A 25,801-nucleotide genomic window follows, 5' to 3' on the forward strand; every position below is an offset into this window, starting at 1 on the left:
ATATACTGATTATGATTATGCGTGCGTACACACAACTGTGCAACTAAGTCTGAGTGTATGAGTGTGTGTAGGCATACACATGTAGTGTATTATGCAGCTGGTGAACTTGTGTCTGATGGCCTTTCATACATGACTTATTGATAATGGGCCGTGTAATTAGCCTGGCCCTTGCTAGCACACAATACAGCACTTCCTGATGCACACACACTTTCTATCGCAGCCACTCCAGGCTGTTTATTAACTATGGGCCATTTGACTGCTGTTTATTTGAATATGTGACTGAGCGGGACCAGTATGCAGAGAGAGCAGAAGTGGCTGTGCATGGCAGATTAGAAACTAAATGGGGAATGGTGATTTCTCAAACGGCTTGTGCCGAGTTAGGATTTGTAGTGTTCTTGAAGTGAAGAGGCACTGTTAATGAGTTAGTCTCATCATTCTCCAGTCAGTTTGTTATACCATCGTAAATAGAGGTACATTAGTCCTCTTCAGAATGAAAAGGGCCTTCCACACACAGTAATTACAGCGGCTGTGGTCTCTGTGGTATAAAACATTTTCCTAGTATTCCCACTTCTGTAACATCCAGTCATTACAAACGAGCTGAACTCAAAGAATGAATCTCCTTACTGGTGTGTGTGTGTGTGTGTGTGTGTGTGTGTGTGTGTGTGTCAGATGGGGATGAGCTATTTGTGACGAGGTCAATAGTGCGAGAGTCATTAGTCTATTGTGCTGCTATGATGTCCAATCCTCCTGTCAGGACCACTCAATAACAACCCTACTGTGTACAAAACCCAACTGACGGTTTAAGTGCTGTATTTATGAAATACAAATCACTACAACGAGACATAATTTTACCCAGGAGAATTCAGTAACTGGTGGAAGGTATCTTTTTACACAGTGTTGTAAAACAGAAGCATTTTTGTAAAACACGTGTAGCTGGATGCTATGCAACAATGTAATGTAATGCAACTTTTTTTAATTCTAAAAGGATAATAAAATAATGAAAATGTAAGGGCTTTTAAATTCTCTCTAATCAAGAGAGAATGAGACACAGAGAGAGTGTAGTGAGTACAGACACAGAGAGAGTGCAGTGAGTACAGACACAGAGAGAGTGTAGTGAGTACAGACACAGAGAGAGTGTAGTGAGTACAGACACAGAGAGAGTGTGGTGAGTACAGACACAGAGAGAGTGTGGTGAGTACAGACACAGAGAGAGTGTGGTGAGTACAGACACAGAGAGAGTGTGGTGAGTACAGACACAGAGAGAGTGTGGTGAGTACAGACACAGAGAGAGTGTAGTGAGTACAGACACAGAGAGAGTGCAGTGAGTACAGACACAGAGAGAGTGTGGTGAGTACAGACACAGAGAGAGTGTGGTGAGTACAGACACAGAGAGAGTGTGGTGAGTACAGACACAGAGAGATGGAGAGGCTGACAGACAGAGCTGTGTCTTACCGTCGTCCAGTGTGATGTCCTGCAGGCCGATGGTTCTGAAGGTGGGCTCTCTCTCCTCCGGCTCCTGCTTGATGTTCACACTCTCCCCCTCCGTAGGGAAGGGGCTCTGCTGGGAGGCAAGGGGGTGCTGCTGCACGGGGTTGCCGCTGCACGAGCCTGGGGACAGGCTGGACATGACAGGGCTGCTGGCCTGGGGACTGTGTGCTGGGGGGCCCAGAGGGCTGCCGGTGGGGGAGGGGGAGGTGGGTGACTGGTAGGGCAGGGAGTGGAGCTGGGGGGAGGGTGGCCCGGAATGGGGCGAGGGAACCATGTGGGCTGGAGGGGCACTGGAGGTAGTGGGACAGGAGGCAGACCTCTGGCTGGTGGGGTGGTAGCCCCCCATAGCTCTCTGCAGCTGGGGGGAGGGCTGCATCGGATGGTTGGTGAGGGTGGGTGAGGGCTGGCCAATGGGGTGGTTGGGGCGGGTGGGTGAGGGCACCTGGCTGGGGTTGGGGGGGCAGTGGTAGCCCATGGAGAGCAGGTGAGGGGCAGAGTGAGAGGAGTGGGTCATGGGCTGGCTGTGGGGGGCCGTGGAGATGGGGCTGTGGGGGCTGGAGGCCTGCTGGGAGGAGGTGGATGGGGAGGAGTGGTACACCATACCCAGCCCAATGGGGTGGGAGGCCCCGGGGTCAGACTGCTGCTGGTGGTAAGGCATCCTCTCATAGCTCTGCGGAGCCCCAGTGTTCATGTTCATGGAAAGGCTGGGCTGGCCATTGTAGGGCAGGTTGGGATGTAGGTTGCTTAGGAGGCCGGGGTGGGTGTGACTCTGCTGCATAGGATGGTGTTGGTAGGAGGGCCTGTTGGGAGGGGCTGGGCCCGGATGGAACGTCATGTGGCAGTCAGCAGGCGTGTGGAGGCCTCGGCCCTGGAGGTGAGGCAGGTGCTGGAAGGTGGGGGAGCCCATGAGGGGGCAGGCAGGCTGCAGAGTATGGAGGCTGGAGCCGGGGCCCGCAGCCAGGCCCCGGGGAGAGCTGGACAGAAGGCCGTCCGGTGGGCGGCCCTGCTCAGGGGAAGGCAGCTGGGTGTGGGTACTGCGGACCAGGCTGGCAGCATGGGCCAGGGGCATGGACATACTAGGCATGGGAGGCACAGCAGGGGGCCTTTCCATCTCTTCTCTGTTGTGCTCTTGCTTCACCAGGACTGGAGACAGTGAGTGAGACTCAGTACAGGAAACCAACACATTGCCATTCACATGATACCAGCATTAATATATTCAAATCTTTCATTGCAGCCATAAATATTTTGGTGACGTATGTGATGATTATGACAACAGAAAATGAAAAACACAAGGCAGTACTCATTTGTTTTACCAAATTGTGGAACACCACAAATAGCCAAATCTCAGAATTAACTTCCCGATCAACATCCACCAAGTCAAAGCATTGTGGTTCACCCAAGTTCAGAATGTAAGTGTTAACTAGATTAGAAATCTTTACTTAAACGGAGCACCTTTACAACAGCGCATAGCACAACTCTGCTGTGTACCAATCAGTAACCTATTTCCCAATCTGGTGCTTGTGACCGGGCAGGGTTTTATTTTGACTCAGCTCTGAATCAGAGAGAGGGAGCATATGTTGTTGGGTTTGGGTGCCATCATGTTGACTGCAGTATGGGGAGAAGCAAAATGCCTTCCAGCCATGCTGAAACCAGGAGGAGGACAAACCAGTTCACAGCCCCTAGTACCCCTACTACCTCCCAGGGCCCTCCCTCTTACAGGCATGTTACTGAGAGAATACAGCCAGGAAGACTTGTGTCTGAGGGGGAAGGGACAGAGATACTGTGATAGATTGGGTTAAATGGTGCTTTTATACATGTTTTGGTTTTGAAGGGGAAAGGCACTGCGATATTGTAGAGACAGAAGGGGTCTTCCTCAGCACCTATCCATACTTGGCCAACCCTAATGACAAAGTTTTTCTTGTCTTGACCACCTGAGAACCCTACACATTCTAATCATGACATCCTCCTTAAGGGATCTCAGAAGTTAACTGATGCTCTTTTCTCACAGTTCATCCCTAAACCAGGCCAGCCAGGGCCCTACTACCCACGCACACTAGGTAGCACAGTGTGATTGGTGGGCCGGTGATGCCACAATTAAGCGTGCGGTGTCCGTGGTAACAATAGCGGCGTCTACACTGACAGAGCAGGCTTCCTGTGCTGTGCTCTAATTGGCTGTCCTGGTAGGGTAGCGTGGAAAACAGGAAGCACTAGAAGAGTGGGCGACGTGCTGCAAACGGAGAGTGGGTGGAGGGGCACATACACATCTAAACACACTCACACACACTGCTGTGGTAGATATCAGAAATTGCTCACTTGTCATTATATTCCACCAACACAGTTTTCGTTTTGACTAACGTTGATTCAACGTTATTGTTGGAAAACAATAACAATATCAAGTAACTATGCAGGGATTTGACTTAATGAGAAACATTAGGAAACTGTAGAATCCATGTAAAAAACAAAAAACACATTTTCAGCCTTGGAGAGATTTCATTTTAGACAAACAACACCGTTTGAAATTCCCATAATTCCTGTGTGCAATCAAATGTTCCTGGAGAGCAGAGATTTGCATACTAAAACTTAAACGCAAATACACATCAGAAATAGACAGCAATAGGGTTTCATGGTGCTTTACATAACAGTTAGCGGGTGCACATGTAACTGTTAGTGGAGGTGCCCCTTCTTTAACCACAGCTATGCAAACTGGGAGGGAAAGTTCAAAGCTCTCCAAAACCGGGTTAGTTAGCTAAGCCCAAAAGCAGGATCCTCGGCAGTGTGTGTATGTTTGTATGCGTGTGCTGCTGCTTTCCATGGCTGTATCTGCTTTCTGTCAATCCCCCTGAGAGGTCAACAGAAGAGTGACAAGCAGGTTTCAACGTGACTCCACCTGTTCCAGTATGTCTTTACAACACTCCAACTGCCACACATACCACACAACTGCTACATCATATAAATGTGGTTGATGAGATGTTAGCTAAACACCACGTGTTGCCAGATCTAATCATCTGCAGTGGAACACAACCGCCAGTGATTCTAAAGACTTGCAATTCAAGCACTATGATTGGTGTAGAATGTAGATCCTCCTACCTGACAGGTAAGTGAAGCGTTGTGATTGGCTCCTTTTCCGTTTGCCGTTACACACGTAGAACTGCACCTGAACAGCCGAGGTCACGGTCTTACTGTGGTAGGGAGGGACCTCCACTACGACGCTCGACTGGGAGAAGGATCCAACACAGTCAATGTTTCCACTTTTCACAGACATTCACATTAGTCAGAATACTTTAGCAATAATGAATGAATAATGCTACATCAATATAACAGCTGTAAAAATATAGCCTAATGATACAGAATAATATACATCATGTTTGTGACAGCTAAGCTACAGAGAGGTGTAGAAAGCTTGTGTTCTACTTACTCCTTGACTTTTCTCACGGATGATTTTCGCCTCCACTTCCCACTGGGGTCGTCCATCTAAAAAGACAAAAAGAAAGAGAGAAGACATGACAGATGAGTAAAACACATTGTAGGACTCCATTTTGACAGACGGCAAGATCACAGCATTCCCACTCCAGGCTGGGCCTGGCGAGAGACAGTGCATTCGGCTCTTAGTCTGCTTTTCAAATTATGTGTGAATTAATGAATAAATGGCAGAATGGCACCCATAGGGATTCAGCATAGAGTCAACCCACCTCCTCCTCCTCCACAAACAGATGGAGTCAACAGACAAATTTGACACGAAGGACTCCATCAAATCCTCCCCTAATTGAATTGCCAGCTCTTGGACTAATTCCTATGTCAATGTGAATCTGGGAGGAAGTGAATTATAGTATCTGTCAAATAGTTTTCAAATAGAAAACCAACACCATTAAATCTAAAGATCATACAGTAATGCTGAGTTGAATAAGTCAAGTAGCTCAATGCACCTGACATGCAATACACTCCGGCCAAAGAACCTAATTATGAAGACAATCTATGATCATTGCACTATATTTCAGACCCATCTTTAAGTCTTGTGTAATATATCTTCTGGGTTACTTTCTATTTTCCTAATTATCATCATGTCAGTGTAAGACTCCCTGCCCCAGCAGACATGGCTCAATATGAACCACAGAAAAACTTCGGAAAGCAGAGGGATTTCGATTGGTTCTGGCTGGGGGACCAGAAACATCTCAATGATGTCATCTTCATGGACACAAAAACTCTGTGGAGAGTATTTTTTACAGCTATTAAAAAGTAATCAAAGTCTAAATATCCTGCTGTTTGTCTTGCCTGGTTAACATTATGGAGAGACGAGTGGAATAACTCTATTTATTTAAAATCCCTGCCTCCCTCCGCCGGTCGGTCCACCACGCGCTAGGCTACGTTGCGCTGCCAGAGTTCTGGCTGGCTTAGGAAAGGAAACATCCCCTTATTTTCCAGTTTTCCTCCTACAGATCTAATGATCTGGCCAGACATCTTAGGCATCCAGCCATTCAGAAAAACAGTTGAGAGAATTATAACGGGCTGCTGCGTTTAAGGAGGTTACGATCATCACAACTACTAAATCAGATATGTATTCAGCTACTACTGCACAACTACTGCAGTCACGTAAGTAGCTACAACTTTTTTTAAATGGCATGATGCCACACTAACTTGCAATTAAAAATGGGTCTGTTTCATGCTGTTCATAACATATGGATCTGATTACATCTGACTGCACCTGTGTTACTTCTCCACTTAACCAAAGGGCTTCCCCAAAACAATCTGCCCTAATGCCTGCTGAAAGACTCCCCATCGTTACAATGGGATCTTATAGCTGTACTGTAGTTATAGGCTAAGTCCTGTACATCTACAGTATTCTGCTTTTCTTTCCAAACGCTTCCCCTTCTAATAGCCATCTATAGTAGATGGCCCTTCTCTGATCTCCTCTTAACTGATAACTGTTCAGAGAGATAACATACTACTTTAGTTAGGAAGACCCTTGATCTCATCCTAACAGAGGCAGATGACAGTCTTTGCCCCAGTAATCCTGTGGTGCATTAGACTCTTCTATAGAGCTCAGTGGAGATTCCACCGTCCCACAGAATGAAACAGAACAGGTTTATGACATAAGCCACTTTAGGCTATTGTATCTCTACTGGAAGGTTCCTTCTCTTTTTGTGAAAGGGGGGCTCTAGCTACTCCTCTAGGTATCTGAGTCTGCTTTCTGGTAATGCCTGAATAATGACCTTGAGTGCCTTAGCTCTGTCTGACTTCAGCATACTGAGTGTATTTCTGCAGCACATGTTGACATTCAATAGGCAGGAGAGAGGAGGGAGAGGGCCCCACATGTTCTGCCACCATCCTCCGCCCACCACTAAACAAGCTCCAACAGGAACCTACCTGATGACGGAGAGAAAACACATCCATCCACCCCTCCCTCTCAGAGAAAAAACATGTTCTATATACACCCCTCTCTCAGAGAGTTAAAAACACATCCATGTGTTATGATATCTACCAAAACAATGAGGGCTATTCAGACAGCTAGAATAACTGTAGCTTGTAGACCTTTTGTATGGAAGAAAGGAAAAACACTGATGCCTGGTGTGTTAAATGCAATTTCAATTCAACCACAGTTTTTTTCACATCATTCTCCACTCACCTTCTGCCCTCATCAAGGCCCTACAGTAGTCAGTCGTACAGTATAGTCAGTCAGTAGAGTCAGTCAGTAGTCAGTCAGTACAGTAGAGTCAGTAATCCAATATAGTCAGTACAGTACAGTCAGTAGAGTACAGTCAGTCAGTAAGCCAGTAGAGTCAGTAAGCCAGTATAGTCAGTACAGTACAGTCAGTCAGTAAGCCAGTAGAGTCAGTAGGCCAAAATAGTCTGTCAGTATAGTCAGTACAGTCAGTCAGTAAGCCAGTATAGTCAGTACAGTACAGTACAGTCAGTCAGTCAGTAAGCCAGTATAGTTAGTACAGTACAGTACAGTACAGTGCAGTCAGTCAATCAGTAAGCCAGTGAGGGCTATTCAGACAGCTAGAATAACTGTAGCTTGTAGACCTTTTGTATGGAAGAAAGGAAAAACACTGATGCCTGGTGTGTTAAATGCAATTTCAATTCAACCACAGTTTTTTTCACATCATTCTCCACTCACCTTCTGCCCTCATCAAGGCCCTACAGTAGTCAGTCGTACAGTATAGTCAGTCAGTAGAGTCAGTCAGTAGTCAGTCAGTACAGTAGAGTCAGTAATCCAATATAGTCAGTACAGTACAGTCAGTAGAGTACAGTCAGTCAGTAAGCCAGTAGAGTCAGTAAGCCAGTATAGTCAGTACAGTACAGTCAGTCAGTAAGCCAGTAGAGTCAGTAGGCCAAAATAGTCTGTCAGTATAGTCAGTACAGTCAGTCAGTAAGCCAGTAAGCCAGTATAGTCAGTACAGTACAGTACAGTCAGTCAGTCAGTAAGCCAGTATAGTTAGTACAGTACAGTACAGTACAGTGCAGTCAGTCAGTCAGTAAGCCAGTAGAGTCAGTAAGCCAGTGTAGTTAGTACAGTTACAGTACAGTCAGTCAGTAAGCCAGTATAGTCAGTACAGTCAGTCAGTCAGTAAGCCAGTAGAGTCAGTAAGCCAGTATAGTCAGTACAGTACAGTCAGTCAGTAAGCCAGTAGAGTCAGTAGGCCAAAATAGTCTGTCAGTTTAGTCAGTACAGTTAGTCAGTAAGCCAGTAAGCCAGTATAGTCAGTACAGTACAGTACAGTCAGTCAGTCAGTAAGCCAGTATAGTTAGTACAGTACAGTACAGTACAGTACAGTACAGTGCAGTCAGTCAGTCAGTAAGCCAGTAGAGTCAGTAAGCCAGTGTAGTCAGTATAGTCAGTACAGTCAGTCAGTAAGCCAGTATAGTCAGTAAGCCAGTAAGCCAGTATAGTCAGCACAGTACAGTCAGTCAGTCAGTAAGCCAGTATAGTTAGTACAGTCAGTCAGTAAGCCAGTAGAGTCAGTAAGCCAGTGTAGTCAGTACAGTACAGTCAGTCAGTAAGTCAGTAGAGCCAGTATAGTCAGTACAGTACAGTCAGTCAGTAAGCCAGAACAGTACAGTCAGTCAGTAAGCCAATAAGCCAAAATAGTCAGTCAGTATAGTCAGTACAGTCAGTCAGTAAGCCAGTATAGTCAGTAAGCCAGTATAGTTAGTACAGTACAGTACAGTACAGTACAGTACAGTACAGTACAGTCAGTAAGCCAGTAGAGTCAGTAAGCCAGTGTAGTCAGTACAGTACAGTCAGTCAGTAAGCCAGTAGGCCAAAATAGTCCGTCAGTAAAGTCAGTACAGTCAGTCAGTAAGCCAGTATAGTCAGTACAGTACAGTCAGTCAGTAAGCCAGTAGAGTCAGTTGGCAAAAATAGTCAGTCAGTATAGTCAGTACAGTACAGTCAGTCAGTAAGCCAATATAGTCAGTACAGTACAGTCAGTCAGTAAGCCAGTAGAGTCAGTAAGCCAGTAGAATTCAGTAGGCCAAAATAGTACAGTCAGCCAGTAAGCCAGTAGTCAGTACAGTCAGTCAGTAAGCCAGTAGGCCAAAATAGTCAGTCAGTAAAGTCAGTACAGTCAGTCAGTAAGCCAGTATAGTCAGTACAGTACAGTCAGTCAGTAAGCCAATATAGTCAGTGCAGTACAGTCAGTATAGTCAGTCAGTATAGTCAGTCATTCCATCTAGGGGTCCTTTTCCTCTGTTTGATGAGGTTCACTCTGGTCAAATAATATATTTTTGTTGCATTTTTCATATTCCCCTTCCTCTGAGCCAAACTGCTCCCTCCCTCCCCCAGAGCAGGTAATACAGTGATAGAAGTCAGCATGAAGCCAATGCATGTGATCCTGTTTCATCTGGACAGAGGGAAAGGACCTTTCTGCTTTTCCTAGCATTAGGAGGTGATGAGCGAACGAGCCAAAGACCAGACCTCACACTGACAGACCTGCTGTAGCCAGATGGACCAGAGTCGCCTGCCTGCATCATTATGGCTCCCCTTCCTCAACTACCTCTCTCACTCCTCCCCTATCTGCAGTGCAGTCCAGTCCATTGACATAACTAACTGAAGCCCACAAAGAACTGATAAACTGGATGAACACACACAACCAACTCACTAAAAGTCCTCCATTACTGCTTGTAATAAAAACATATGGTCATTTAGCAAACATTTATTTTCAAAGTGACTTTTATCATCTTAAAAATGGGAATTAACAACTCAAGAAGAGAGTCCAGTAGAGATTCCATAAATCGTATTTAGGAGCAGCGCACTGCCACTGCATTTATTTGTATGCCCCAGGAAGTCCCCATCCAACCCCCCCAGGAAGTCCCCATCCAACCCCCCCAGGAAGTCCCCATCCAACCCCCCCAGGAAGTCCCCATCCAACCCCCCTAGGAAGTCCCCATCCAACCCCCCCAGGAAGTCCCCATCCAACCCCCCCAGGAAGTCCTCATCCAACCCCCCCAGGAAGTCCCCATCCAACCCCCCCAGGAAGTCCCCATCCAACCCCCCCAGGAAGTCCCCATCCAACCCCCCCAGGAAGACCCCATCCACCACACCCCGCATGAAGTCCCCATCCTACCCCCCCAGGAAGACTCCACCCATGAAGTCCCCGCGCAGGAAGACTCCCCCGCATGAAGTCCTCACCCTACCCCCCACATGAAGTCCTCACCCCATCCCCCACAGGAAGACCCCATCCACCACACCCCAGATGAAGTCCTCACCCTACCCCCTGCAGGAAGACCCCTGGAAGACCCCCCCAACATTGCTGAAAAACATTCTAGGGGAAACACTGACTATACATTAACTAACCACAATAAACTTGTCTTTCACGCTCAACGTGATTCCACTGTTTATGGAAGGAGAAGGTGGAAAACTCTGTCATTACTACTCTCTTCCTCTCCTCTCTTTATTCCATCCCTCCATCCGCTCCCTCCAATCAGGCATGTTCTGCAATAAGCGTCTGGATTAGCCTTGATGAGGGACAATTTACACAAACCAGATCATCATTATCTCCCTCTTTCCCCTATGATGAGACACATCATGTCTGCAGGGCCCAAGTTTCCTCCACTCCACTCCTAGGGTAAAGGTTTCCACTCAATTTCTCAAAATAATGTATCTTAGTCAATAAGTAACAGCCCCCTTGACTCTCCTCCGTGTTTGAACTTGATTCAGTTTGGCCTCTTTCACAAAGCTATGGTGGGCAGGCAGGGACTGGTTCACAGAACGCTGTCACCCTTTCACAGTTTCCATCCTGGAGCCCGCCCATACTTGTGTTTTATTATTGAAAGAGTTAGAGGAGGCAGAGTCTAAATAGTGGGTTGTAGTACGTTAAGTTCAACCCAATGAAGAGGTACAGTATGAGCAGAAGGACCTACCACACTCAGAGACTCTCTCTTATTAAGTTAATACACAAGTTAATACACAGGGCATGGCTAAATATTAACACTGATAAGGACTAGAGAGAGATTGAGGAGTCAGGTGTAAGCAGTAGATTGTACTGTGTGAGTGTGTGATAACCTGTGTGTCAGTCAGTAGCAGTAGTCAGATATGCTACCCATCGATCTCTTGGAACGGACAGATAAGATCAGAAAAAGAGACTGAGATCCATTTTAGTGGCTCTTGCTTTTGAGCTTGTGTGTATTATAACTCATAACTCAGTAGTAACATTCCATGGATGACAGAAAAAGACATGTGCTTTAAATAGTAGAGCAGTGCTAGTGGGCGGGATAGCAGCATGGTGTGGAACGCACCCCAGGGTTGTAGGAGGCATGGGACTGTTCTTTTTCCAGGTGTTTCTATCTAGTTGGGTCTGACTCTTCCTCCGCAGTCAGTAAATCAGCTATTGGTGATGGTGACGTTCTATCTAGAGGATGTTGAGAAGGGCCCTTACACTCCCGCTGTTTTCTACACAACACTGGTTACGCTAAGCTGGAGCTACAGTACCTAAAGTAACCCAGATCTTGGGTCAACTCACTGGATCCAAACTACAGAGTATTTGCTACTGTGGATATTCTGAGCTGTTTCATTTGGATGAACCAAAAAGTATATATTTAATATAAAACCATTGTAGCAAGAGGACAATCTAAAAAATAATCTCTCCTGATCCGTTGGACTGTTCGACCATGTGAATTATGAGTCAGCTTGTGGGTCAACAATATTTTATTTAACTTTTATTTTAACAGGGAAACACCATCTCGTTTACAAGGGAGCCCTAAATACTGTATACACAATTTACAAAATAAAGTCAAATACAATATAATACAAATAATCAAGAAAAACAATCACATTCCTCAGCAAGGATGTCCCTAAGGATCTCCCCCCTGTGTGTGAGACGCTGTGTGTACAAGTCTCTTACCAGGGCCCTTCTCCAGGAATATGACCTTTGATTCGGGGAAGAAGTTGGATCCTGTGATGACCATCTCCTCTCCCCCGCTGACCAGACAGCCGGTCAGACTGGCCTTCTCTACCTGGGGAAGCTCCTGGGCCGAACGCTGGGCTGGGAGGATAGAGGAGAGGAGAGGGGTTTACATAGGCAGCAATGTACATATGAGAGAGAGACAGAGAGAGAAAAAGAGAGATGAGGGGGGTAAAGCGAGAGAAAAGGGCAGTATGTACAGTTGAAGTTGGAAGTTTACATACACCTTAGCCAAATACAATTAAACTCAGTTTTTCCACAATTCCTGACATTTAATCATAGTAAAAATTCCCTGTCTTAGGTCAGTTAGGATCACCACTTCATTTAAGAATGTGAAATGTCAGAATAATAGTAAGAGATAATTATTTATTTCAGCTTCTATTTCTTTCATCACATTCCCAGTGGGTCAGAAGTTAACATACACTCAATTAGTATTTGGCAGCATTGACTTTAAATTGTTTAACTTGGGTCAAACGTTTCGGGTAGCCTTCCACAAGCTTCCCACAATAAGTTGGGTGAATTTTGGCCCGTTCCTCCTGACAGAGCTGGTGTAACTGAGTCAGGTTTGTAGGATCCTTGCTCGCACACGCTTTTTCAGTTCTGCCCACAAATTTTCTATAGTGTTGAGGTCAGGGCTCTGTGATGGCCTCTCCAATACCTTGACTTCGTTGTCCTTAAGCCATTTTGCCACGACTTTGGAAGTATGCTTGGGGTCATTGTCCATTTGGAAGACGCATTTGCGACCAAGCTTTAACTTCCTGACTGATGTCTTGAGATTTTGCTTCAATATATCCACATAATTGTTCTTCTCATGATGCCATCTATTTTGTGAAGTGCACCAGTCCCTCCTGCAGCAAAGCACCCCCACAAAATGACGCTGCCACCCTGTGCTTCACGGTTGGGATGGTGTTCTTCGGCTTGCAAGTCTCCCCTGTTTTCCTCCAAACATAACAATGGTCATTATGGCCAAACAGTTCTATTTTTGTTTCATCAGACCAGAGGACATTTCTCCAAAAAGTACAATCTTTGTCCCCATGTGCAGTTGCAAACCGCAGTGGCTTCTTCCTTGCTGAGCAGTATTTTAGGTTATGTTGATATAGGACTCGTTTTACTGTGGATATAGATACTTTTGTACCTATTTCTTCCAGCATTTTCACGTCCTTTGCGGTTGTTCTCGAATTGATTTGCACTTTTCGCACCAAAGTACGTTCATCTCTAGGAGACAGAATGCGTCTCCTTCCTGAGCGGTATGACGGCTGCGTGGTCCCACAGTGTTTATACTTGTGTACTATTGTTTGTACAGATGAACGTGGTACCTTCAGGCGTTTGGAAATTGCTCCCAAGGATGAACCAGACTTGTGGAGGTCAACCATTTTTTTCTGAGGTCTTGGCTGATTTCTTTTGATTTTCCCATGATGTCAAGCAAAGAGGCACCGAGTTTGAAGGTAGGCCTTGAAATACATCCACAGGTCCACCTCCAATTGACTAAAATGATGTCAATTAGCCTATCAGGAGCTTCTAAAGCCATGACATCATACACTTCCAACTTCAACTGCATGTACAGTGGGGCAAAAAAGTATTTAGTCAGCCACCAATTGTGCAAGTTCTCCCACTTAAAAAGATGAGAGAGGCCTGTAATTTTCATCATAGGTACACTTCAACTATGACAGACAAAATGAGAAAAAAAATCCAGAAAATCACATTGTAGGATTTTTTATGAATTTATTTGCAAATGATGGTGGAAAATAAGTATTTGGTGTCCTTTGACAGCTCTTTGGTCTTGGCCATAGTTTGGAGTGTGACTGTTTGAGGTTGTGGACAGGTGTCTTTTATACTGATAACAAGTTCAAACAGGTGCCATTAATACAGGTAACGAGTGGAGGACAGAGGAGCCTCTTAAAGAAGAAGTTACAGGTCTGTGAGAGCCAGAAATCTTGCTTGTTTGTAGGTGACCAAATACTTATCTTCCAACATAATTTGCAGATAAATGTATGTATGTATGTATGTATGTATGTATGTATGTGTGTGTGTGTGTGTGTGTGTATATGTGTGTGTGTGTGTGTGTGTGTGTGTGTGTGTGTGTGTGTGTGTGTGTGTGTGTGTGTGTGTGTGTGTATGTATGTAGTATGTATGTATGTGCGTATGTCAAATCAAATCAAATCAAATTTTATTTGTCACATACACATGGTTAGCAGATGTTAATGCGAGTGTAGCGAAATGCTTGTGCTTCTAGTTCCGACAATGCAGTAATAACAAGTAATCTAACTAACAATTCCAAAACTACTGTCTTGTACACAGTGTAAGGGGATAAAGAATATGTACATAAGGATATATGAATGAGTGATGGTACAGAGCAGCATAGGCAAGATACAGTAGATGGTATCGAGTACAGTATGTACAAATGAGATGAGTATGTAAACAAAGTGGCATAGTTTAAAGTGGCTAGTGATACATGTATTACATAAGGATACAGTCGATGATATAGAGTACAGTATATACGTATGCATATGAGATGAATAATGTAGGGTAAGTAACATTATATAAGGTAGCATTGTTTAAAGTGGCTAGTGATATATTTACATCATTTCCCATCAATTCCCATTATTAAAGTGGCTGGAGTTGAGTCAGTGTCAGTGTGTTGGCAGCAGCCACTCAGTGTTAGTGGTGGCTGTTTAACAGTCTGATGGCCTTGAGATAGAAGCTGTTTTTCAGTCTCTCGGTCCCAGCTTTGATGCACCTGTACTGACCTCGCCTTCTGGATGATAGCGGGGTGAACAGGCAGTGGCTTGGGTGGTTGATGTCCTTGATGATCTTTATGGCCTTCCTGTGACATCGGGTGGTGTAGGTGTCCTGGAGGGCAGGTAGTTTGCCCCCGGTGATGCGTTGTGCAGACCTCACTACCCTCTGGAGAGCCTTACGGTTGAGGGCGGTGCAGTTGCCATACCAGGCGGTGATACAGCCCGCTAGGATGCTCTCGATTGTGCATCTGTAGAAGTTTGTGAGTGCTTTTGGTGACAAGCCGAATTTCTTCAGCCTCCTGAGGTTGAAGAGGCGCTGCTGCGCCTTCTTCACGATGCTGTCTGTGTGAGTGGACCAATTCAGTTTGTCTGTGATGTGTATGCCGAGGAACTTAAAACTTGCTACCCTCTCCACTACTGTTCCATCGATGTGGATAGGGGGGTGTTCCCTCTGCTGTTTCCCAAAGTCCACAATCATCTCCTTAGTTTTGTTGACGTTGAGTGTGAGGTTATTTTCCTGACACCACACTCCGAGGGCCCTCACCTCCTCCCTGTAGGCCGTCTCGTCGTTGTTGGTAATCAATCCTACCACTGTTGTGTCGTCCGCAAACTTGATGATTGAGTTGGAGGCGTGCGTGGCCACGCAGTCGTGGGTGAACAGGGAGTACAGGAGAGGGCTCAGAACGCACCCTTGTGGGGCCCCAGTGTTGAGGATCAGCGGGGAGGAGATGTTGTTGCCTACCCTCACCACCTGAGGGCGGCCCGTCAGGAAGTCCAGTACCCAGTTGCACAGGGCGGGGTCGAGATGTGAGTGTGTGTGTGTGTGTGTGTGTGTGTGTGTGTGTGTGTGTGTGTGTGTGTGTATGTATGTATGTATGTATGTATGTATGTGTGTGTATGTATGTATGTGCGTATGTGAATGTATGTATGTATGTGCGTATGTGAATGTATGTATGTGTGTGCGTGTGTGTGTGTGTGTGTGTGTGTGTGTGTGTGTGTGTGTGTGTGTGTGTGTGTGTGTGTGTGTGCGTTTGTACCCAATAAACTGTAGATAAGTGTTTTATTTTACAATGAATTTCAGTTCTGTGTGTGAGTGTGTGTGTGTGTGTGTATCTGAACAGGATCTGGATACTCACAACACTCCACGGGGATGGATGCAGCCTGTAGAGAGAGAACCTTCCCATTGGGCTGGGGAATGTGAACACGAAACACCACTCGCACACGCGTGTTCTTCCGCCCGATATCAGTCTCCCCCTTCCGCAGCTCAATGTCTGAGTTCCGCAGCTTCAGGATGCCAGCACAGTCAATACTGCAAGAGAGATAGGGAGGGGAGCTAAGCAACACCCCCCGATTGGGTATCAATTAAGCAAAAAAGGCTGAATGAATTCCATAATAAACCTTTGCCATCATATTGTGAAAAAATATCCATCTGAGTCAAATTACAATGTGTAAATGCTGTAAATATGATTTATTAATGCTACAGCTATGAGGGAAACACCAGATCTAAGACAAAACATCTTGGAAAACCAGATCCTTTGAAATAAAAGCCTAAATATATACTTTGGTCAATGTAGATCCCTAAATAAGGGAATAAAGTGTATTGAAAGCATATTCTGCTTGGTGGGAAATTCTCATATTTTCCTGCTGAACTTAACCCTCCTGTTGGTTTGAATTAAGACAAATAAAATCCTTACCGTGTGTATGTATGTATGTATGTATGTATCTGTCTGTCTGTCTGTCTGTCTGTCTGTCTGTCTGTCTGTCTGTCTGTATATTACGATCCTGTTTGATCATAAACTGTTATTTTTACACTTTCAAGGTCTTCCTCTGTGCTAGGAGGTAGCACTCATAATTCAACTGAGTAATGTAATCCTTGAGCAACCATGACACCCACCTGGCAGACATATTGTTTTCGGGAAGCAGAGGAATCTCGAGAACTTTGGTGCTGGAGATGATGATCTCCTGGCTGGCAGTGGCCACCGTTTTCCCAGTGATCCGATGCACCTGGTAGAAGGCGTGAGGTCTGAGGTAGCGGTCGTCTGCCGTGCCGATGAACATCTGTAGGTTGACAGGCTTCTCGTTGTAGCCCATCAGCTGAGACAAGGCAGGGACATGGAGGGAAGGGGGGAGAAAAAAAACATGAGTATGTAGATAGAGTCCATATGAGCATCGCACTTCATGGACAATCTGCACATTTCCTTTATTTCCCAATGCCCACTTCTCTCTTTTCTGGAGGGAGTCTAGCCTAAATGTCAGCTTCAAACGTTCAAGTGAAAACCCCAGTCAGTCAGGAATTTCTGGCAGGATCTCTGGAGATTCATCTGGATCCCTCTACTTGGCCTCCAACCAGGTCAACACACACACACACACACACACACACACACACACACACACACACACACACACACACACAGGCGCACACAGGCGTGCACACACACACAGGCACACACATAGGCACACACACAGGCACACGCGCACACACACAGGCACACACACAATCCCTTCTATCCCTTCTACAGAGGAACCACCATCTCAGACCTTAGCCCAGACAAACCCCCAACAAGTCGGAGCTACCCAAAAAGACCAAGCCAAAAAACGAGGAGACACATTTTCAAAACACGAGAGAGAAAGGAGAAATAGATTTTTTCACTCCATTTTAAATTTTATCTTGAAAGACAATCTTTAGTGCACCACAGTACTGGAAACAAATGGCTACAACTTTACTGAATGGAGTGCAAACTTGGAAAAACAAGTCACCACGGATATGATCTTCAACTCATTCTGTGTGGTCTATCGTGCACCTTTTAAATAACCTTTTATTGGTGAAGCTGCGGTTTTGGCTTCTAGACTAAACCTGTCAGTGAAATTGCCAACCAACGCCCATGACCCTGATCCAGCTGTGGTGCCAGTGCCAGCTTGGCCTGAGTCCTGGGCAGCCTGTGCAGCTTCTCTCTCCTTCTTGGCTCTTTCAGGAGCCAAAATGGCCATCAGCCTGCCATGCAGGTGAAAGGCCCTCCCCTCCATCCACTCCTCAGAGGGACAGAGAAAACACAGACAACACAATCACACTACTGTTAGGAATGTTGTGCTTGGCAGGGGCCGTGACGGGGCCGTGACGGCAGGATGGCACCCCCTCCACCACAACTTCCACCCACCACCCCCCCGTACCCACCTCCCCGACCCAGCCAAGCCACATCCAACCCCTGGCTCCACTGCAGCTGGAGGGTTACCCCTGCTCCCCACCCTGCGTCACACACCGGCGTTACCGTTTGGGGAAAGAGAGAAAAAGGTTAGGTGTGGAAGGAGAAAAAAAGAGAAAAGAAAGGAGGGGGGTTTGAGGGTGGGAGTTGTCATTATGCAGTCCACAGACCAACAGCAGCCAAAACAGTGAAATTATGGTCTGGATGGAAACAAGTGTACCTGAGAAAAACACCAACCACCAAAAATCACATGCCGCTAGGTTTCAAAATATTTACTTTCTCTGAAACCAATTATTGGACATCCTTTTCCTTTCCAGCTCCAACTGAAAGCTTGACTGTGGTGGTGTGTGCTCACTTAGGGGGGAGAGATCCTATGAGCCACTCCATTATTGAATTTTCAGACTATTTTCTCTCTGACTAAAACCCATAGATGGGACCCAGCGGGGTCAAAATAGAGGTATGGGGGCCTGTTGGGGTCAGACAGAGTCAGTGGAAACAATGTGTTATGTTAAGTGGTCTTTGAGAGAAGACGAGTCCCCTGGGTATCATACAGGGTGGTAAAGACCTCTACACCTCTACTACAATAACGCTGAAGACAGGAGCAGGGTTCTAGGAGCATAAAGCCTCAGTGTTCTGAATAGGGGTAGGGAGGTGAGGTAGCCGGGACACACAGTCTGCAAGACGATGCTGGTCAGGGGCTTTGTTTACTCAGTGAACCCTAACCCACCCCCTCTCCCTGACCTCTAACCTCTGTGTGTTTGTGTTTGTGTGTGTGTGTTTGTGTGTGAGTGAGAGAGAAAGGGGGCAGGGTTTATGATGACCTGGCTCCTCATAGGCCTAGTTACAGGTTACAAGGCCCGGCTGGTCTGGTCTGGCTGGTTAATTCATCTTCAGGGTAGCTGGCAAAAAAAATGTAAAAGCAGGCCCAGCAGCTGCCCACTGCAGCCCTGCCAGGCTCAACTCAACCAGGTTAGGTCACTCTCCTCTCTGCTTTGCAGCTCCGCCTATTTATACAGGCAGGCACATCTAGGAAAGCACCAGCAACACATGGAGACATTTAGAGTATGGGTGATTAGACCTGTTCTGTTCCATTTGGACTTGATTCTTGATTCTTAACCTTTCAACACACGGCAGACACATTACAGCTGAGCAGTAGGCCTACTTCCAATTGTACTGGACAATTTGTCTCAGTTAGAATTTCCAGTTCCGCAATGCATTGTTCATGCTGAAGTACTAGGTGCGTACTAATCAAATGCAGCCACTGCTTTAATGAACAAAAACCAAAGCATTTTGATATTGCATGCATTAGAACAATGGAGTAAAGAGCACCTGGCAGAGGGGCACACACAGGCTTAGGATAGAACTTAGTGACAGGGAAAGTCCCCTGAAATCATTCCTAGCTGGATGTCTTGGAAGTGTGTGTGCCCTCTAAGCCTGCTCCTTTTGGACCTACGGGCTACAGGCTGATACCTAGGAGACAATCTGACTCCTCCCTGACTATGCTAAGAAGCTTTTGGACGGCCGGGGCGAAGCGTGCGAGGTCACATCCTTGTCTCACACTGTGACACACACACACACACACACACACACACACACACACTTGGGGCGATCAGCCTCAGAGGCGGTGCCATTTCGCCCGTCGAAACAAGGCCAGAGTCAGGGATAGGGCCTGTTGCATCCACAACACATTGGCACCCAGCTGAGCGGACAGGGTTGGTGAACAGTTCAGCCGAGTAATGGATTAGTCCATCAGAGCTTTTAAACAGAGGAAGAGAGGTGCACTATAATGGTCTCTTAGATCTGCAAATAGGAGAACTAGCAATGATTTAACCCTACCTGAATACAGGAACACAGCTGTTATAGTGCTATTAATATTGTCCCTACAAGGTTAGTCTTTGTAGGGTACCAGGTGAGTCGAGCAGAAAGGTAAAGTCTCATAAGAAATAGAGTGCAACGAATCTCTGAGACAATGGATGTGCAGACTCTGGCTGCAACTCCAAATGTCAAAAAAGCTTGTCTTCATTTTGGCAATTTAATATATTTAGATGTGCTGAAAGTTGTTTATACGGTCAACATTACTTCCTGTATAATATCCCCCTATTATGGGGACATATAGCGACTTTATGTTTCTGTGTGGGTATGAAACTGTGAGAGCGCGGGGGGGTGAAAGAGAGAGAGAGAGAGGAAGGAACGTGACGAGCACTAGAGCACAAAACGTGGTCAGAAATCAAGTATTGTTATTGTTTTGTGAAACCATGTTTCGTGCTGAGGTACTTCTCGCGTCTCTAAACAAAATACTCAAAATACTCTGTTCACATAAAATACTTTGAACACCTGCAGTTCATCCTGGAGTAGAAGTTTCTGTAAAGACCTACTACACCAAGGCCTCTCTCAGTCTCTAACACGAGGCCCAGGTCTGGAGTAGAAGTTTCTGTAAAGACCTACTACACCAAGGCCTCTCTCAGTCTCTAACACGAGGCCCAGGTCTGGAGTAGAGGTTTCTGTAAAGACCTACTACACCAAGGCCTCTCTCAGTCTCTAACACGAGGCCCAGGTCTGGAGTAGAAGTTTCTGTAAAGACCTACTACACCAAGGCCTCTCTCAGTCTCTAACACGAGGCCCAGGTCTGGAGTAGAAGTTTCTGTAAAGACCTACTACACCAAGGCCTCTCTCAGTCTCTAACACGAGGCCCAGGTCTGGAGTAGAGGTTTCTGTAAAGACCTACTACACCAAGGCCTCTCTCAGTCTCTAACACGAGGCCCAGGTCTGGAGTAGAAGTTTCTGTAAAGACCTACTACACCAAGGCCTCTCTCAGTCTCTAACACGAGGCCCAGGTCTGGAGTAGAAGTTTCTGTAAAGACCTACTACACCAAGGCCTCTCTCAGTCTCTAACACGAGGCCCAGGTCTGGAGTAGAAGTTTCTGTAAAGACCTACTACACCAAGGCCTCTCTCAGTCTCTAACACGAGGCCCAGGTCTGGAGTAGAAGTTTCTGTAAAGACCTACTACACCAAGGCCTCTCTCAGTCTCTAGTCTCTAACACGAGGCCCAGGTCTGGAGTAGAAGTTTCTGTAAAGACCTACTACACCAAGGCCTCTCTCAGTCTCTAACACGAGGCCCAGGTCTGGAGTAGAAGTTTCTGTAAAGACCTACTACACCAAGGCCTCTCTCAGTCTCTAACACGAGGCCCAGGTCTGGAGTAGAGGTTTCTGTAAAGACCTACTACACCAAGGCCTCTCTCAGTCTCTAGTCTATAACACGAGGCCCAGGTCTGGAGTAGAAGTTTCTGTAAAGACCTACTACACCAAGTCCTCTCTCAGTCTCTAGTCTATAACACGAGGCCCAGGTCTGGAGTAGATGTTTCTGTAAAGACCTACTACACCAAGGCCTCTCTCAGTCTCTAGTCTATAACACGAGGCCCAGGTTTGGAGTAGAGGTTTCTGTAAAGACCTACTACACCAAGGCCTCTCTCAGTCTCTAGTCTATAACACGAGGCCCAGGTTTGGAGTAGAAGTTTCTGTAAAGACCTACTACACCAAGGCCTCTCTCAGTCTCTAACACAAGGCCCAGGTCTGGAGTAGAGGTTTATGTAAAGACCTACTACACCAAGGCCTCTCTCAGTCTCTAGTCTATAACACGAGGCCCAGGTCTGGAGTAGATGTTTCTGTAAAGACCTACTACACCAAGGCCTCTCTCAGTCTCTAGTCTATAACACGAGGCCCAGGTTTGGAGTAGAGGTTTCTGTAAAGACCTACTACACCAAGGCCTCTCTCAGTCTCTAGTCTATAACACGAGGTCCAGGTCTGGAGTAGAAGTTTTTGTAAAGACCTACTACACCAAGGCCTCTCTCAGTCTCTAGTCTATAACACGAGGCCCAGGTCTGGAGTAGAAGTTTCTGTAAAGACCTACTACACCAAGGCCTCTCTCAGTCTCTAGAGTCTATAACACGAGGCTCAGGTCTGGAGTAGAGGTTTATGTAAAGACCTACTACACCAAGGCCTCTCTCAGTCTCTAGTCTATAACACGAGGCCCAGGTCTGGAGTAGATGTTTCTGTAAAGACCTACTACACCAAGGCCTCTCTCAGTCTCTAGTCTATAACACGAGGCCCAGGTCTGGAGTAGAAGTTTCTGTAAAGACCTACTACACCAAGGCCTCTCTCAGTCTCTAGAGTCTGTAACACGAGGCCCAGGTCTGGAGTAGAAGTTTTTGTAAAGACCTACTACACCAAGGCCTCTCTCTGTCTCTAGTCTATAACACGAGGCCCAGGTCTGGAGTAGAAGTTTTTGTAAAGACCTACTACACCAAGGCCTTTCTCTGTCTCTAGTCTATAACACGAGGCCCAGGTCTGGAGTAGAGGTTTCTGTAAAGACCTACTACACCAAGGCCTTTCTCTGTCTCTAGTCTATAACACGAGGCCCAGGTCTGGAGTAGAGGTTTCTGTAAAGACCCACTACACCAAGGCCTCTCTCAGTCTCTAGTCTATAACACGAGGCCCAGGTCTGGAGTAGAGGTTTCTGTAAAGACCTACTACACCAAGGCCTTTCTCTGTCTCTAGTCTATAACACGAGGCCCAGGTCTGGAGTAGAGGTTTCTGTAAAGACCCACTACACCAAGGCCTTTCTCTGTCTCTAGTCTATAACACGAGGCCCAGGTCTGTAGTAGAAGTTTCTGTAAAGACCTACTACACCAAGGCCTTTCTCTGTCTCTAGTCTATAACACGAGGCCCAGGTCTGGAGTAGAGGTTTCTGTAAAGACCCACTACACCAAGGCCTCTCTCAGTCTCTAGTCTATAACACGAGGCCCAGGTCTGGAGTAGATGTTTCTGTAAAGACCTACTACACCAAGGCCTCTCTCAGTCTCTAGAGTCTGTAACACGAGGCCCAGGTCTGGAGTAGATGTTTCTGTAAAGACCTACTACACCAAGGCCTCTCTCAGTCTCTAGTCTATAACACGAGGCCCATGTCTGGAGTAGAGGTTTCTGTAAAGACCCACTACACCAAGGCCTCTCTCAGTCTCTAGAGTCTATAACATGAGGCCCAGGTCTGGAGTAGAGGTTTATGTAAAGACCTACTACACCAAGGCCTCTCTCTGTCTCTAGTCTATAACACGAGGCCCAGGTCTGGAGTAGAAGTTTTTGTAAAGACCTACTACACCAAGGCCTTTCTCTGTCTCTAGTCTATAACACGAGGCCCAGGTCTGGAGTAGAAGTTTTTGTAAAGACCTACTACACCAAGGCCTTTCTCTGTCTCTAGTCTATAACACGAGGCCCAGGTCTGGAGTAGAGGTTTCTGTAAAGACCTACTACACCAAGGCCTTTCTCTGTCTCTAGTCTATAACACGAGGCCCAGGTCTGGAGTAGAGGTTTCTGTAAAGACCCACTACACCAAGGCCTCTCTCAGTCTCTAGTCTATAACACGAGGCCCAGGTCTGGAGTAGAGGTTTCTGTAAAGACCTACTACACCAAGGCCTTTCTCTGTCTCTAGTCTATAACACGAGGCCCAGGTCTGGAGTAGAGGTTTCTGTAAAGACCCACTACACCAAGGCCTTTCTCTGTCTCTAGTCTATAACACGAGGCCCAGGTCTGTAGTATAAGTTTCTGTAAAGACCTACTACACCAAGGCCTTTCTCTGTCTCTAGTCTATAACACGAGGCCCAGGTCTGGAGTAGAGGTTTCTGTAAAGACCCACTACACCAAGGCCTCTCTCAGTCTCTAGTCTATAACACGAGGCCCAGGTCTGGAGTAGATGTTTCTGTAAAGACCTACTACACCAAGGCCTCTCTCAGTCTCTAGAGTCTGTAACACGAGGCCCAGGTCTGGAGTAGAGGTTTCTGTAAAGACCCACTACACCAAGGCCTCTCTCAGTCTCTAGTCTATAACACGAGGCCCAGGTCTGGAGTAGATGTTTCTGTAAAGACCTACTACACCAAGGCCTCTCTCAGTCACAAGAGTCTGTAACACGGGGCCCAGGTCTGGAGTAGATGTTTCTGTAAAGACCTACTACACCAAGGCCTCTCTCAGTCTCTAGTCTATAACACGAGGCCCAGGTCTGGAGTAGAGGTTTCTGTAAAGACCCACTACACCAAGGCCTCTCTCAGTCTCTAGAGTCTATAACACGAGGCCCAGGTCTGGAGTAGAGGTTTATGTAAAGACCTACTACACCAAGTCCTCTCTCAGTCTCTAGTCTATAACACGAGGCCCAGGTCTGGAGTAGAGGTTTCTGTAAAGACCTACTACACCAAGGCCTCTCTCAGTCTCTAGTCTATAACACGAGGCCAAGGTCTGGAGTAGAGGTTTCTGTAAAGACCCACTACACCAAGGCCTCTCTCAGTCTCTAGTCTATAACACGAGGCCCAGGTCTGGTAGCGAGCCATCATGTTATGAAACACACTCAGCAGATGTGGGCTGCTCCAAATGAAATAATACGTCAGGTAAAACTGATTAGGGCCTGACTGTAGAGTAGAAAAAGCCCTGCTTCAGCACTCCCAGTGAGTCAACACCACACGGTTAAACAGAACAGAAACAGAAGACAGAGATGGCTAATTTAACAACCTCTGACATTTAAAACTACTTCCAAAATAACTATTTTCTTTGCAATTTCCGTTTTTCAGTCCCAACATCATAGCAAGGCTACACCTTTTCAAATACTGTAATAGGTATAGTGTTATGTAAACATAACACATGCGAGGGCAAATAAGCAAAAAATACAGACACACACACACGTAAACACAGGCAGAGTAGACACATGCAGACACACACACACACACACACATAGACACAGGCAGAGTAGACACACGCAGACACATGTAGAGACAAGCAGAGTAGACACATGCACACACACACACACACACACACACACACACACACATACACACACACACACACACACACACACACGTAGACATAGGCAGAGTAGACACACGCAGACACACACACATACACAGACACACAAACACGCACCCTCTGCCTGCTTGTTTCACATTCCTCACCTCACATCCCCCACCAAATCCATGGTTGGTGTGAAATACCACAGGAGGGTGGTCTCTGCACTTTCGTAACCTCCTCAAATCCTCTGGGACCAGCTGGTCAATAAGATCTGATGGATCACGTCAGTCAGTAGTCAAATTAAACCTGCTGACATTAATACCAGTCACATGTCTGACACACACCGCACTGCTGCTGCTGGATATAGGTCTGCGTCCCAAAAGCCACCCTATTCCCTACATAGTGCAGTAAGTGCACTACTTTCGACCAGGACTCTTGTTGAAAGCAGGTCGCTATGTAGGGACTAGAATGCCATTTGGAACACATACATAGGCTGCCTGCTAGGTTACCTAAATATAAAACTGCTGGATACCATTACAGATTCAGGTCTAAATAAAGAGAGGCTTATTTTGGTTCTGTGGCATCTGTTCCTCTGATCCAGTATTAGAAGAGAAAACAGCCAGGCCGGCAGGGCCCGGGGAGAAGAGGGTGACATACAACAAGGAGAAATTTAAAACTGCCTTTGAAAAGGCAAAACACAAGTGTTGAGGGATGGGTTGGGTTGGGCTGGGGCTAGGGCTGGGGCTAGGGCTGGGGCTAGGTTGGGTTGGGCTGGGCTATGCGCCGTATCACCAACAGAAGCGTAGGCCGCCAAACTTCACAGTGAGAGCTGCATGTTTCATCATGCCTAAATCCTCCCTCCCACCCCTTTCCCTCGCTGCTCACCTCTCCTCCACACCCCCTTCAGCTCCTCACCTCTACCTCCCTCCCCTCGCTCCTCACCTCTCCTCCACACCCCCTTCAGGTCCTCACCTCTACCTCCCTCCCCTTTCCCTCGCTCCTCACCTCTCCTCCACACCCCCTTCAGCTCCTCACCTCTACCTCCCTCCCCTTTCCCTCGCTCCTCACCTCTCCTCCACACCCCTTCAGCTCCTCACCTCTACCTCCCTCCCCTTTCCCTCGCTCCTCACCTCTCCTCCACACCCCCTTCAG

At 46.6% G+C, this 25,801-nt stretch overlaps 1 protein-coding gene across 4 annotated transcripts in view; it reads right to left on the reverse strand.

The window, feature by feature from the left end:
* LOC139411622 (nuclear factor of activated T-cells, cytoplasmic 3-like) overlaps nt 1–25,801 on the reverse strand; it is an 86,440-nt gene that overhangs the window by 14,790 nt on the left and 45,849 nt on the right. For 2 of the 4 annotated variants that reach the window (XM_071158211.1, XM_071158209.1), the window contains exons 4-9: nt 16,521–16,720; nt 15,763–15,959; nt 11,829–11,969; nt 4,904–4,959; nt 4,576–4,702; nt 1,453–2,631 (exon numbers count right to left, since the gene is read on the reverse strand). In XM_071158211.1, coding sequence (XP_071014312.1) covers nt 1,453–2,631; nt 4,576–4,702; nt 4,904–4,959; nt 11,829–11,969; nt 15,763–15,959; nt 16,521–16,720 — 1,900 coding nt within the window. The remainder of the gene's footprint in view (nt 1–1,452; nt 2,632–4,575; nt 4,703–4,903; nt 4,960–11,828; nt 11,970–15,762; nt 15,960–16,520; nt 16,721–25,801) is intronic. The other 2 variants (XM_071158210.1, XM_071158212.1) reach the window with 1 other exon arrangement.

Source organism: Oncorhynchus clarkii, chromosome 6 (assembly GCF_045791955.1).
Source record: "Oncorhynchus clarkii lewisi isolate Uvic-CL-2024 chromosome 6, UVic_Ocla_1.0, whole genome shotgun sequence".
Classification (NCBI taxonomy): Eukaryota; Metazoa; Chordata; class Actinopteri; order Salmoniformes; family Salmonidae; genus Oncorhynchus; species Oncorhynchus clarkii.